Genomic DNA, 14,519 nt, shown 5'->3' on the forward strand with positions numbered 1-14,519 from the left:
ACATTTGTCTCTACTTAGTTATTTTTATTACAATAGTCAAGTTTTGATTAGGTAATATATGCATGTGGTACAACATTCAAAAGTCACTACAGGGACTTCCCTGGTGGCGCAGTGGTTAAGAATCTGCCTGCCAGTGTGGTTCAAGCCCTGGTCCGGGAAGATCCCACATGCCGCGGAGCAACTAAGCCCGTGCGCCACAACTACTAAGCCTGCACTCCAGAGCCCGTGAGCCACAGCTACTGAGCCTACGTGCCACAACTACTGAAGCCTGCGTGCCTAGAGCCCGTGCTCTGCAACAAGAGAAGCCACCGCAATGAGAAGCCCGAGCACCGCAACGAAGAGTAGCCCCCGCTTGCTGCAGCTAGAGAAAGCATGCGTGCAGCAATGAAGACCCAATGCAGCCAAAATATAAATAAATTAATTAATTAAAAAAAAAGTCACTACAGAGTTTTCAGTAATTATCATATGACCCAGAAATTCCACTCCTGGGTCTATACCTCCGCAAACTGAAAACAGGGGTTCAAATAAAAACTTATACACGAATGTTCATAGCAGCACTATTCACAATAGCCACAAAGTGGAAACAACCCAAATGTCATCAACTGACACTAGATAAACAAAATGCGGTATATTCATACAGTGGAACATTATTCAGCCATAAAAAGGAATGAAGTACTGATACATGCTACTATTTGGATGGACCTTGAAACATTATGCTAACTGAAAGAAGCCAGACACAAAAGGCCACATATTATATTATTCCATTTATATGAAATATCCGGAAGAGGCAAATCCATAGAGATTTTCTTATCTGCAGGTTAGTGGTTGCCAGGGTCTGGGGGAAAGGGCGAATGGGAAAGTGACTGCTAATGAGTATGGGGTCTCGTGTTGGGGTGATGAAAATGTTCTGTAACTAGATAGTGGCGATGGCTGCACAACACTGCAAATGTACTAAATGTTGCCGAATGGTACACTCTAAAATATTCAAAATGGTACATGTTATGTTACATGTACTTGACAACAATACAAATAAATAAATAAAGGGTATTCTGTAAAAAGTAAGTTCTCCTTTCTCCAGGTCCCCTTCCTGCAGACAAAAACAACAGTTAGCACTTTTCCTTCTCTACTCTTCCAGAGATTATTATTGTATGTATGTATGTGTGTGTGTATATATACTGTGTGCATATATAGTGTTTATTATATATGTGCTTATATGTATTGTAAATATATATTCTTATTCTCCCTTTTTTGGGACACAAATTGTCACACCATTCTGCAACTTGCTTTTTCCACTTCAATTATTTTGGATGGTTCTGAGTCAGTACTTGTTGTTTTTAATGGCTTTTGATCTTTCCAAAATGACAGATGAAGAATATCATCTCATTATAGTTTTAATTTTTATTTTCTTTTGAATGAGCATCTTTTCATGTGTTAAAACCCATTTGTATTTTCTTTTTAATTAATTAATTAATTAAACAAAAATACAAGGGAACAAATCCACACTTTTATTTATTTACTTTTCAGTAAGTTTAAATCCTTGAAGGGTACAGCATCACATGGATTCCGTATCCAATGCCCTTAGCAGGAAGGTTGCTTCGGAATTTGGCACAAACCATGCCACTGTTTCGAAGAGCATGAGTTATCTTTCCCCGGATTACTGTGGTTTTGTTTGGTTTTCCACCAGGAGTTACTCTGTTGTTCTTTGCTTTGTACACATAAGCACATCTCTTGCCTAAACAGAATTCAGTTTCAACTCGAGCACATACACCTTCAATTTTCAGGAGAGCTGTGTGCTCCCTCTGGTTCCGTAGACCCCACTTATAGCCAGCAAAAATGGCCTTGGACCACAGCCTTCCAGATATATTTGTCGTTTTAGAAGTCCTGTTCCCAGCAGGCCCCACTTATTTGCCCCCAAAGTTCAGCTGCGGGAGCGCCACACACCTCCCTAATTAATTAATTTATTTGGCTGCATCAGGTCTTAGTTGAGGCACACGGGATCTTTCACTGCAACGTGTGTGCTTCTCTCTAGGTGTGGTGCGTGGGCTGTAGAGCACATGGGCTCAGTAGTTATGGCACGCAGGCTTAGTTTCCCCGCCACGTGTGGGATCTTAGTTCCCCGACCAGGGATCAAACTCGAGTCCCCTGCATTGGAAGGCAGATTCTTAACCACTGGACTACCAAGGAAGTCCCCCATTTGTATTTTCTTAACTATGACTTTTCTTTTCATATACTTTGCCCATTTTTATGTGAAGTTGTTGGTCTTTTTCCTTTTGACTTGTAGGTGTTCTTTATAAATTAACATTATGAGCTCTCTATGGTATTAATTTTGAATCTATTACCCAATTGTCTTTTGACCCTCCAACATTCGTGTAACCAGATGCATTAATTTTCCCTGTTTGAATTACCTAGCATGGTTTCTGTTTTTCTGACTGGATCCTGACTGATACATTTGGGTGGGTTTTTTTTTTTCTTATTCATTTGTGCAAATACTTTGTACATTAAGGAAATTAACCAATTATCTATCATACATGTTGAAATTATTTTTATTAGTTTATTTTGCCTTTTAAATATGTTTATTCTTTTATAGAAATTAAAAAATTTTACGTACTCAAATTTATCAGTATTTGCCTTTACAGTTTCTATATTTCATGGCATGCTTAGACAGGCCTTCCTCATTCTAAGATGATAAACGTATTCACCTATATTTTCTTTCTATACTTTTATGGTTTCATGTTTTATATTGAGTTTTTTATTCATCTGGAACTTATTTTGGAGTAAGGAGTGAGGTAGCAATATAATTTAAATGGCTTTCCCAAATGGAAAATGGTGTTTAGTCAATTGTCTCAGTACCATTTATTGAATAGCCCTTCCTTTCTCCTTTGATTTGAAATGCTAATTTTATCAGGTATTACATTCAAATATATACTTGGGTCTGTTTCTGGACTTTTTTATTGGGTTATCTATTTCTTAGTCAGTTATACTTTACTTATTAGTCAGAAACCAGCATTTGACTTTATGGACTCATCCATAAAAATACCTCTACACTTGAAGTAAGTAACTCTTGGAAGTCAAAACACAAGAAAGGGAGGGTGGAGTCTCTTCATGTCTGAGAAGCCAGAGATGTTGACTGAGGAGGAAATACTGAAAAATTGATCTCCTAAACCAAGGCTTCCTAAATAATTTTTGATTGATAAAGTAAGTGCATTTAAATGACAGATTTCAACCAAAAGTTATGGGGGGGGTCTTGTTTATTTACTTTCTGAGAGATTTCCTAAATTTTATCTTCTAACTCTTTTACTGAGCTGTCACATTTTTAATCCCAAGGGCTCTTTATTGTTATACAAATGCTTTTTTTTTTTAGCACCCTGTTCTTTTTTCATGGATACATTATTTTCTCTTCCTGAAGATTAACCATAGAATATATCTTTTTTTCCTCCTCTTTTCTGTATTTCTCTATTTTCTTTGAGTTCATTGTTTTGTGTGTATTAGCTGCTACCTTTTAGAGACTTTTCCTCAATTATTTGAATTTTGCCTTATTTAATATTATTTTAATATTAGCCTTATTTAAGAGTGAAGCATGAAAAAGCTAATTGGAAAATCTGTGTGTGTGTGAGAGAGAGAAGAGGATTATTGATTAAAAGGCTTCAGGCAGGATAACTAGGCAGAGACCCCACTGTTTATTTAGGTGACCTTCAACTGTCAATCTCTTAAGCCATTTCCCTTGGGCAAGTTTCACCTGAGAAGAAATCTCCAGTCTCCTGCCTGGTGGGTCCATATCTGGCTGCCTGCTCCCTGGGAGTTAAGCTAGGGAAAAAACTGGTGGGCAATACAGGGATACTACAAAATGGGAAAATCTTTTGGGGGAAAAAAACCCCTATGTTCAAGACCAGTAAGTTTGGGGGACTTCCCTGGTGGTCCAGCGGTTAAGAGTCCACCTTCCAGTGCAGAAGACGCAGGTTTGATCCCTGGTCAGGGAACTAAGATCCCACGTGCCATGGGGCAACTAAGCCCACACCACAACTACTGAGCCCACGTGCCACAACTAGAGAACCCACGTGCTGGAACTAAGACCCAACGCAGCCAAAAATAAAATAAATAAATATTAAAAAAAGACCAGTAAGTTTGCTGGGTAAGGACCTCTGGATATACAAGGTGTCCCTGTTTTAATAACTGCTAATATAAGTGTATGTTTGAAAGACAAATACAACGTGTATCCTTTATGAACCCCTCTTAGTTTGGTCGTCTCTGGCCACTGTAAGGCTAACACTTGCTCCTCTAATCTGAAAGAGTACACTGTACAGAGCCCGTGTGTGTGTGTGTGTGTGTGTGTGTGTGTGTTGAGGGGATAGGATGGTGGTGGTGGAGGGGGGAGCCCTTTGGGAAACAATTCCATTCATAGGAATCCTGGGTCTACTTCCTTACAACCTTTAGGATTTTGAGCTGATGAGTCTCATTTCAGTGGCCTGTTTGGCCTCTATAAAGCTCACAATTGTTCCTTTTTCCCTTTAACTGGGGATCAGATGTGTGGGAAGATTTTGCTTTGAAATGTTTTTATTCCAGCAAGAAGGCTCAGTTTTAAACACAAAATGTACTTGTATTAGCCCTGTGCTCTCAAACTTCCAAAATTTGCTGAATTCTCTGTGAGCTTGTGTTTATTAAGTCCCACTGTTTACAAACTACTTTGCCAGGACATACACATCATTTTAAAACAGGAAGTTAGCTTTTAATCATTAGGCTGAAGTCAAGTGCTTCAGAAAATAAAAAGGCTTCAAGCCTGAGAATTTAACATGACAAAAGTAACAACAGGAAGGTAGGTGACTCTGGCTTTGCCTCTTCATTCAATCTTTGGGTTTGTTCATTGTTTGTGCACTTCTTACATACCTATTTTCTGCATGGCCTCATTTATACTCTGGTCTACACCAATCAAATGAGCTACTCAGTCAAAATGCAAGAACTCTGTTAATACATAGACTTCCTATGTACAAAGATAGGAAAAGAGGCCTTATTTTCACTGCTGTAAAATACACCATTGTGTGAATGAACCGTAATTCATTTACTAATTCTCTTGCTGATGAATGATGTTTGGGTTGTTTCCAGATTTTTCTATTACAAGCAATGCTGCAGTGAACAACCTAGCACATGCCCTCCCTCCTAGCACATCCCTTGCACACATGTGCAAGTTTCACTCAGGCAACAGTTCTCAAAGTGTGATCCAAGGACCCACAGGGGTCCGTGAAGTCCTTTTAGGGGGTCCGTGAGGTCAAAACTATTTTCATAATAATTTTCACTTTCATTCTGTCAGGCATAGGCAGGGGAGTTTTCCAGAGGCTGCATGATATGTGCCTAATTATCAGAAAAGGCCATTAAAATACTCCTACCATTTCCAATTATGTATCTATATGAGGCTGTCTTCTGTTAAAGCCAGACAGTAAAGAGATTTGCAAAATGTAAACAATGCCGCTCATCTCTCTAAATTTTCAAGCATATATAATTCTTTTTCATAAAATATGTTGTGTTAACATGTACTGGGTTTCAGTCGAAAAATGGGCAAAAGACCTAAATAGACCTTTCTCCAAAGAAGAAATACAAACAGCCAATAGGCACATGCAAAGATGCTCAACATTGCTAATTATTAGAGAAATGTAAATCAAAACTACCATGAGGTGCCACCTCACACCCGTCAGAATGGCCATCATTGAAAACTCTGCAAATAACAAATGCTGGAGAGGATGTGGAGAAAAGGGAACCCTCTTACACTGTTGGTGGGAATGTAAGTTGGTGCAGCCACTATGGAGAACAGTATGGCGGTTCCTCAGAAAACTAAAAATAGAATTACCATATGACCCAGCAATCCCACTCCTGTGCATATATCCAGACAAAACTCTAATCCAAAAAGATACATGCACCCCTATGTTCATAGCAGCACTGTTCACAAGAGCCAAGACGTGGAAACAGCCTAAATGTCCATCGACAGATGAATGGATAAAGAAGATACACAATGGAATACTATTCAGCCATAAAAAAGAACGAAATAATGCCATTTGCAGCAACATGAATGCAACTAGAGATTATCACACTAAGTGAAGTTAGTCAGAAAGAGAAAGACAAATACCGTATGATATCATTCATATGTGGAATCTAAAAAAATGACACAAATGAACCTATCTACGAAACAGCAACAGACTCATGGACATAGAGAACAGACTTGTGGTTGCCAAGCGGGAGAGGGTTGGGAGAGCGATGGAGTGAGAGGTTGGGGCTAGCAGATGTAAGCTATCATATATAGAATGCATAAACAACAAGGTCCTACTGTATAGCACAGAGAACTATATTCAGTATCCTATGGTAAACTATAATGAAAAACTATTAAAAAATGTATATATATGTATAACTGAATCACTTTGCTGTACAGCGGAATTTAACACAATATTGTAAATCAACTATGCTTCAATTAAAAAAACATGTACTGGGTTTATTTTAAAATTAGTTAATAAATATTTTTAAATGTGTCAATTTCTAATATAGTAAATATCAATAGATGTAACCCACATAAACAAAAGCTCTTTGGTATGGGATCTCCAATAATTTTTAAGAGGATAAGAGAGTCCTGAAACCAAAAAGTTTGAGAACCACTGCCCTACAGTATAGACCTAGGAGTGGAATGAATGAGTTGCGGGGTAGGTGCATATCCAGCTTTAAACAATAAATCTCATAATCACTCTACATTAAATTTTATTTGATATTATTTATATAGAAGCACCCCAAAACACAACAAAATTAAAGTATATATAGCTCAGAAATGCATACATATTTGCTAAAACTGAAAACAAAATATAGAGGCCAATGTTATGCTCAAAATACAGGCTAGGGCTTCCCTGGTGGCGCAGTGGTTGAGAGTCCGCCTGCCGATGCAGGGGACACGGGTTCGTGTCCCGGTCCGGGAAGATCCCACATGCCGCGGAGCGGCTGGGCCCGTGAGCCATGGCCGCTGAGCCTGTGCGTCCGGAGCCTGTGCTCCGCAACGGGAGAGGCCACAACAGTGAGAGGCCCACATACCGCAAAAAACAAAACAAACAAAAACGAAAAAACCAAAAAACCCCTCCCTCCTGTGTATCAGGGTTTTGTTTTCTGTGCACCATTTTCTTTGTGTTTAATCCTCACAACAACTCTGTGAGGTGGGCACTAATACCTCCCATTCACAGATGAGGAGTTTGAGGGGCAGGGAGGGTAAGGGGTTACCCAAAGTCATGCAGGTGGTAGGGGATGGTGCCTGGGATGCTAGAACCCAATTCTGTCTGTCTCTCAAGGTGATATCCTTTCCATTATAGTGCGCCACCCTTCTGGGCCTCAGTTTCCCCTTCTATAAAATGGGAATAACATCTATGTCCCAGATTCGTCATGAAGACTAACTGCATAACGGAGCACAGTGGCTGACTCTCCTCCTTCCCTGCCCTTCAAGCCCCAGGTGCAGGGTCAGGCCATACCCTGAGATTGCTCATCTACACCTCTCTGGGTTTGGCTATTCTCAGCTACTTTCAGGACAGGAACCTATCCAGAGAGGGCTGGGCCATGAGTTACACGGCTCATTTCACATCACTAATGCTCTCATGTTTCTGACAGTTACAGTGTTTGCCTCACTGACCTTAGGGGGCGCCCACCTTCCTCTCTCCCTCCCAGCCTCCCTCCTCTATTCATGCTGATTCACACCCAGGCCCAGCTCATACCATGGCTCTCAGCAGAGACTCTCATTTTTGACTGGATTCAAAGCCAGTTATTCACCACAGGCAGTGACTACGAGAAACCACAGTGGACTCACAGAGCAATGAGCTAAGAGAACCCCCGCCCCACAAACTATCCAAGGGGCCCCTAGCACTGCGCCTGCCTCCTCTTAGACACTGTGGCTTCAACTGAGCTGCATTTAAAGGGCCAGTGGCTCTTATTTGAAAGGCTGGTTAGTCATCTACCTGTTCGTTTTGGTTTGATTCTATTTAATTAGATTTAATTCCTTTCAACAGTTAAGTGCCAGATGCTGGGCAAGGCTGGTGTGTTCAGCCTGCAGAAGCTCGGCTCCCCACGAAACAACTTTGTTAGGGACTTAATTCCAGAAATGGAGTCTAATTCACAGATATTTTAACTAGGACAAGAGATGGAATGAGAGGGAATTGGAGGCTATGTGAGTTTTATTACTGAGTCTAGTTCTCTGCCCGTCATACTGAGACTGAGTCCCCCTGACACCGAGTTCCCCTGTCAAGTTTATGATTAACCTCTCTTTCCAAAAACTTATTCCCTTTCTTGTCCCACATTTGGTCCTCTCAGGATGGAGGAGTATCAATGAAAAGGGGGACTGAAACCAAGTAGGACCCTCCTGGGTACAAAAACCCCTTAATGCCCCCATTTATTGTTTGGAGAAAAAGACTTTAATTTCCTAGGCCTTCCCTGAGTTCCAAAGAGCAGACTCAAATGACTAATTAGGGAAGAGAAGGGATGCAGAAACAAAGGAAAAGCAGTTAAACAAGAAGAAGTCATGATAATAGTTCAGCAATGAAACTATTATCTTAGTTCCTTGTCCCAGTTCTTCCACAAGGGATATACATAACCATCTGATACCTATCTTTGAGTTGTTCTGCAGGAACCAAGACCCCTCGTCCCCCCAGTCACCAGCCCAAGTGGATAGCGACTACTACACATTGAACACAAGCACGTAGACCCCAGACTGGTTGGAACCAGAAGGCTGATGACTGAGATTCCTGAAGCGTCGCCCTGCTACCTCACAACCAACCAATCAGAAGAAAGTCATGCACCCTGCAGCCCTCACCCCAAATGTTGCCTTTAAAAACCCTTCCCTGAAAGCTATCGGGAAGTTCGGGTCTTTTGAGCACGAGCTGCCTGTATGCCTTGCCTTGACGTAAGTTCAGTTCAGTAATAAGACCTCTGAGCCTCACCAGGGAGAGGGATAATTCATTCACGTCTCACCCCTCACACAGCAAAAGTTCGGTTCTATAGCAGCAGGCCGTGCTGCTATAGAACCGAACTTGGGTCCGCTCACCCCTCACACAGCGAAGCCAAGTTACCGACATCAGGTTGTCGTGAAGGAAAGTACAGTGTTTACTGCAGGCACCAAGCAAAGAGCATGGGCAGCTCATGCTCAAAAGACCCAGACTCCCCAATGGCTTTCAGGGAAGGGTATTTAAAGGTGATATCTGGGGTGAGGGCTGCAGGGTGCATGATTTTCTTCTGATTGGTTGGTGGTGAGAAGGTAACAGGGTTATATTTCAGGAATCTCAATCATCAGCCTTTTGGTTCTAACCAGTCTGGGGTCTACGTGCTTGCGCTCAGCGTATAGTCGCCACCCTCCACGTGGGTTGGGGTGAGGGGTGTCTTAGTTCCTACAGAACAACTCAAAGATGTGTATCGGATTATGTATAGCCCTTGAGGAGGAGCTAGGACTCTTTTATTGCTGAACTATTATCATTACTTTTCTTGCTTAACTGCATTTCTTTTCTTTCTGCATTCCCTCTCCTCCCTAATTAGTAACTGCTTGAGTCTGCTCTTTGAAACTCAGGGAAGCCCTAGGAGACTAAAGCCTTTTCTTACAAGCAAGAAACGGGGGACATGGAGGGGCTTTTGTACCCGGGAGGGCCCTGCAAGGTCCTGCTCAGTTCCAATGCCACAGAGAGTTGTTCCTACAGTGTAGTTTAGAAACGTGTGTTTGTGCCACTATGGAGCTGGAAAAGGAAAACCAAGGGAAAAAATGTAAATCAAGGGGGAAAAACAAACATAGTTAAAGCTGTTCCCGCCAACATTCTCTCAACTGGAAATGTCCAATTCTGACATTCTGGTTCACACCTTGAAAATACATACTCATCTATGTTTTTTTTTTTTTTTTTAATCTGCATTGTATCTTCTTTGCTGTGTGCAGACTTTCTCTAGCTGCGGCGAGCGGGGTCTACTCTTTGTTGCAGTGTGCGGGCTTCTCATTTTGGTGGCTTCTCTTGTTGCGGAGCACGGGCTCTAGGCGTGCAGGCTTCAGTAGTTGTGGCACGCGGGCTCAGTAGTTGTGGCACACGGGCTTAGTTGCTCCATGGCACGTGGGATCTTCCTGGACCAGGGATCGAACCTGTGTCCCCTGAATTGGCAGGCGGATTCCTAACCACTGTGCCACCAGGGAAGTCCCCATACTCATCTCTTTTGACTGAACAATATTGATCACAAGACAGTATGGGAAGAGTGAAAGATATCAAGGTTAGTTGGTAAAATGCAAGAGAAACTATATGTGTCAGCCATTCCTTAGGAAGAGAGACAAAGCAAGATGAAGAAAAAGCCCAGCAGAACTGAAGAATGTTTACATCTTGCAACCACAAATGTGAAGTGAGCTCAGAAGCCAGTGGGAGTTTAACAAAATAGAGTTAAGGTCGAGGTGGAGGCTGCTCTGTGCAGATCCCCCTCCTGGTCGCCCAGGCAATGAGACATCGCCTTACAGTAATGAAATCATATTGAGAAGAAACCCACAAGCACAGGAGAATTTCTGGGTCTACAGACTTGCTGTTTCTCCCTCTGACTTTGGCCTAGTAAAGGTAGGAAACAGGTGAGGTAGTTGTGTGTATGTCTTTTACTCATTGGCACATTGCCTAGGGGAAACTTCAGGAACCCAGGACTGCAAGTATCAGGGTAACTCCCTGGAGGGTGCCTGAGGGGCTTAGATCAGAGACTTACACCAGCCCTATCATTCAGGAGGGGTTAGAGAGAGAAGGGGCTGAGTCCGCTCATTAGCTGGCTAATAACTCTTGAGTTTGTCATGGAGATGTCATGGAGAAGAGAAAATGAATGAGACGACATCCATGTCCCCAAGATGAGGGGAAAGCAGATGCATGTACACAATTAGCTGTATGAAGCCACATTGAGGTGCGTGAACAAAGCACTACAGGAACCCTTTTCCTCTTTGGTATTCTTTTCCTTCTACAGGCCATGTTTTTACAGAAAAAAAACTTAGCAAATAATAAGCAAAAGGAAAAAATTAGAGTCATTCTATATTATACCACCCAGAAAGGACTATCATTAACATTTTGTAGTATACCTTTTCAGATCTTTTTCTTATGCAAATATATGCACGGGTTCAAAACATATATATGTTCTCTCTATATATAGATAGATATTTTTCTAAGACAGAATTATACACCATATATAGGATTTTACCTTTTGGCATCTCACAATACACCGTGAATATCTTTTCAACTAACACGTATATATTGGCATCAACATATTTAATATCCGCATTGCATCCACTATTTGACTTTAAAATAATTTAGCTAATAATAATAAGGTGGAGAGATGGGGGTTCCTGTCCTTCCCCTTGAGTCAAGTGAGGCGGGCTCCAATGGCAACATTCAGAGAACCTGATACGTGTTTCTTACAGTTTTGGGAGCCAGCGTTGGTGTCAGATCCTGCCTAAGAGCCTAAAGGACAAATGTAGGGTGGCTAGCAGCTGATAGACAAGATAAAGGAGAGGGACTCTGCTGGGATCAGCCTCTAATCCCAGAGTTGCCAGGTGAGGATGCAAGAGCGTTTCCCACGGACCACACACTGGAAAGAAACAAGTTGCTTGGTGACTGCATCAACATAAAGTTTACAGTGGATAAAGGAGCTCAGACTGTATTTCGATGCTACTGAGGACCCACTGGGAGGCTGAGATGGGGAATGATGCTGTCAGAGCCTGGCTGTAGGAGATGCATCTACTAACTATGTTTAAGGCAACTGGAGACAGGGGAGACTAGAGGACAGGAAGTCAGTTCAGAGGCTGTTACTAAAGTCTGAAGACAATGTTCCCTCCTTCCAGGGGAGTTAGTGGATCGGGTTCAAGTCTGGTTTCTACCATCGATGAACTTGGATCCCTCACTTAACTTTCCTGGGCCTCAATATTCCACCCATAACAAGGGGATAAAAGCACCCCAAGGAGGGCTTCCCTGGTGGCGCAGTGGTTGAGAGTCTACCTGCCGATGCAGGTGACAGGGGTTCGTCCCCTGGTCCGGGAGGATCCCACATGCTGCAGAGCGGCTGGGCCCGTGAGCCATGGCCGCTGAGCCTGCGCGTCCGGAGCCTGTGCTCCGCAGCAGGAGAGGCCACAGCAGTGAGGGGCCCGCGTACCACAAAAAAAAAAAAAAAAAAACCACCCCAAGGAGTGATGAAAATGCTTTGGAACTTGCTAAAGGTGACGGCTGCACAGTCTTGTGACTGTACTAAATGCCGCTGAAGTGTACACAATTATAATACTTAATTCCATGTCATGTGCATGGCACCTCAATTAAAAGGCGAAAAAGAAAATAACCCCAAGAGTTGTTGTGAAGATTGAGTCTGGTGGGTTAGTTTTTATAGTCACCCTTATGTGGGCCAACATGAAGCTAGCTTTCTTCCCATAATTACATTAACCCTTCTTGGTCCAGATCCCTCCACAGTCTCAGAGCCAGCAACTTATTTGGGTTCCCTTAAGATTTTCCAGGCTTATAGTTCAATCTGGTTATTAAAATCTCAGTCACGGTGCAGTTTATAATTTCAGTGTCATTCCTTCTCCACACAGAGGGTGTCTGTGCCAGCCTAGGCAGCGTGAGGGCTTGGCAGGAGACAAACGGTGGTTGATTACAGCGGGAGGTTGCATAACTGGTTCGCAGTAACTTTGCCGGGACTCCCCTAGCCCGAGCCATCACCATCTGGCTCCTGGCCACGGCCTCATCTGGCTGCTGCCGGGAGTTGGGGGGGCAAGGCTCTCCACCTGCTTCTGTCAGCGCCGCACTGAAGAGCTGGTCGCCCTGCAGGCGCTGTATGAGGTTTCCTTGGGCAGCATTCACCCCGGCCACACCACGGAGGACCCCAGAGAGCAGCCAGGTCTGTTGGAGGTGGAGGATTGGTTGTCCCTCATTCCAAAGCTCTTCTCAGTGCTAGCTCGGCTGGGTGACCACTTGGCAGCCTGAGGCTCTCCCCTCCCCCTCCCAACCACCCAACTAATGTCCGGCATCCTCTTTTTTTTTAAATATTTTTTTTATTTTTTGTGGTACGCGGGCCTCTCACTGTTGTGGCCTCTCCCGCTACGGAGCACAGGCTCCGGACGCGCAGGCTCAGCGGCCATGGCTCACGGGCCCAGCCGCTCCACGGCATGTGGGATCTTCCTGGACCGGGGCACGAACCCGTGTCCCCTGCATCGGCAGGCGGACTCTCAACCACTGCGCCACCAGGGAAGCCCCAGCATCCTCTTGAGAGTCCTTCCCTGTGTCCTCCTAGCTCCTGGCCCCCCAGCTACCTAGGGTGAAGCCACTCTGCCGAATTCTAATCCAGAACTTGTTTTCTCACTCGCCACTAGTTAAAAGAGACACATTTAAATCTCCTCCCCGCTGGCTTCGTGCTCGATTTTTCACTGATTCACAACTAACGTTTTCTTTCGGGGACTTAACGAGGACAGATGACAGGCATGGTTGATGGCTCCTCCCTCATGTGTCCCTGGTCCTGTCACAGTCATTACATGACAGACTCTAGGAAGACAGTCATTGAAGAAAAATGGATGGCAAAGAGAGAGAGAGAAAAGTCAGTCTTAACTTTTGTTCCCAAGCCAGCCCTCGTCAGCTGAAAGCACACCCACCAGCCTCTGAGATGCGCGCTGGCCAGCACCTTAGACCTTCTGGCTCTCCTGAAGGGAGCTGCCACAGGAAGACGGATAAAAGAGTTAGGGCTTTTCATATCGGAATGGAAGAGGCTGAGAGGCCCAGCTCAAGCCCTGCTCCTGGCAGCTAAGGCTAAAAGTGCCTACGACACCAAAATCATAGTATAAGAAATGGCAGTGCAGTAACCTCCTCTTTCTCTTTTCTGCATAAAGAACTCCTATCTATCTCTCCAAGCCCAGCTGAATACTATCCTTCTGGGAAGCCTCACCCACGCACCAAGGGGCAGTCAGGACTCCCTCTTCTGTGGGCCCCATGGGGTGTGCCGAGGGTCCACGAAGCATCGGATGTGAAGGGCCGAACGATTAGCACAGTGCCCTTCCTCTCTCCCCTGCGGCAGTGTCCCTGTGAGGGTCCCTGGACAGCATATGTATATGAGAGCAGGTGTTCTAAGCTACAAAGCACCATATTAAAAACCATATTTTTCTGGCTGGGTCTTATTAGCTGCTTGCACCTGTTCCCAAACTGTGAGCTCTCTGATGACAAGGATGCTTTATTTATTTATTTTTTTAAGTGTAGCCTCAACACCTCACCATGCTGGGCACAAAAGTAGGCACTTGACAGATGTGCCGGGCAGAAGCTGCCTTTACACAGGCCCACAGCCTGACCAGGAAGGCTGGCACCTGGCTCTTCGGAGCAGCACAGCCATTAGCTTGGCCTGAGCTGAGGGTCTGGCTGCTGCTGCTTCTTTGGAGACTCCTGCAATCCCGTTTGCCTTCGCCTGCTCCCAGGCGGAGAGTTGCTACCAACTCCTCCAGACTCCTGGCAGCTTCCCCCTGCTCACCCAGCGCTTGATCGTGGCCTCTCTCCTCACCT

The 14,519-nt window shown here is 43.9% G+C and overlaps 2 protein-coding genes across 5 annotated transcripts in view; both read right to left on the reverse strand.

Moving 5' to 3' along the window:
* The window catches only part of USP3 (ubiquitin specific peptidase 3), a 213,334-nt gene that overhangs the window by 110,866 nt on the left and 87,949 nt on the right, over positions 1 to 14,519 (reverse strand). The gene's annotated exons all lie outside the window — the stretch shown is intronic.
* LOC115802757 (uncharacterized) lies at positions 1,491 to 13,722 on the reverse strand. Its single transcript, XM_089908315.1, has 3 exons — positions 13,654 to 13,722; positions 12,635 to 12,878; positions 1,491 to 1,900 (listed from the first exon to the last, which is right to left on the reverse strand). Exons 1-3 carry the CDS (start codon positions 13,720 to 13,722, stop codon positions 1,530 to 1,532), a joined length of 684 nt encoding a protein of 227 aa, XP_089764441.1. The 3' UTR covers positions 1,491 to 1,529.

Source organism: Delphinapterus leucas, chromosome 2 (genome assembly GCF_059928025.1).
Source record: "Delphinapterus leucas isolate spDelLeu-1000000601 "Yukka" chromosome 2, BTC_Dleu_Yukka2, whole genome shotgun sequence".
Lineage (NCBI taxonomy): Eukaryota > Metazoa > Chordata > Mammalia > Artiodactyla > Monodontidae > Delphinapterus > Delphinapterus leucas.

What these genes read in the sequence shown, in the direction of transcription:
- LOC115802757 (XM_089908315.1), bottom strand. Translation starts at nt 13,722, where the DNA reads ATGAAAAGCCCTAACTCTTTTATCCGTCTTCCTGTGGCAGCTCCCTTC. An exon ending in GGAGAGCCAGAAGGTCTAAG is followed by an intron (nt 12,879 to 13,653) that starts GTGCTGGCCAGC and finishes CACCTCCAACAG; the next exon opens with ACCTGGCTGCTCTCTGGGGT. An exon ending in CAGTTATGCAACCTCCCGCT is followed by an intron (nt 1,901 to 12,634) that starts GTAATCAACCAC and finishes GGGGCAAATAAG; the next exon opens with TGGGGCCTGCTGGGAACAGG.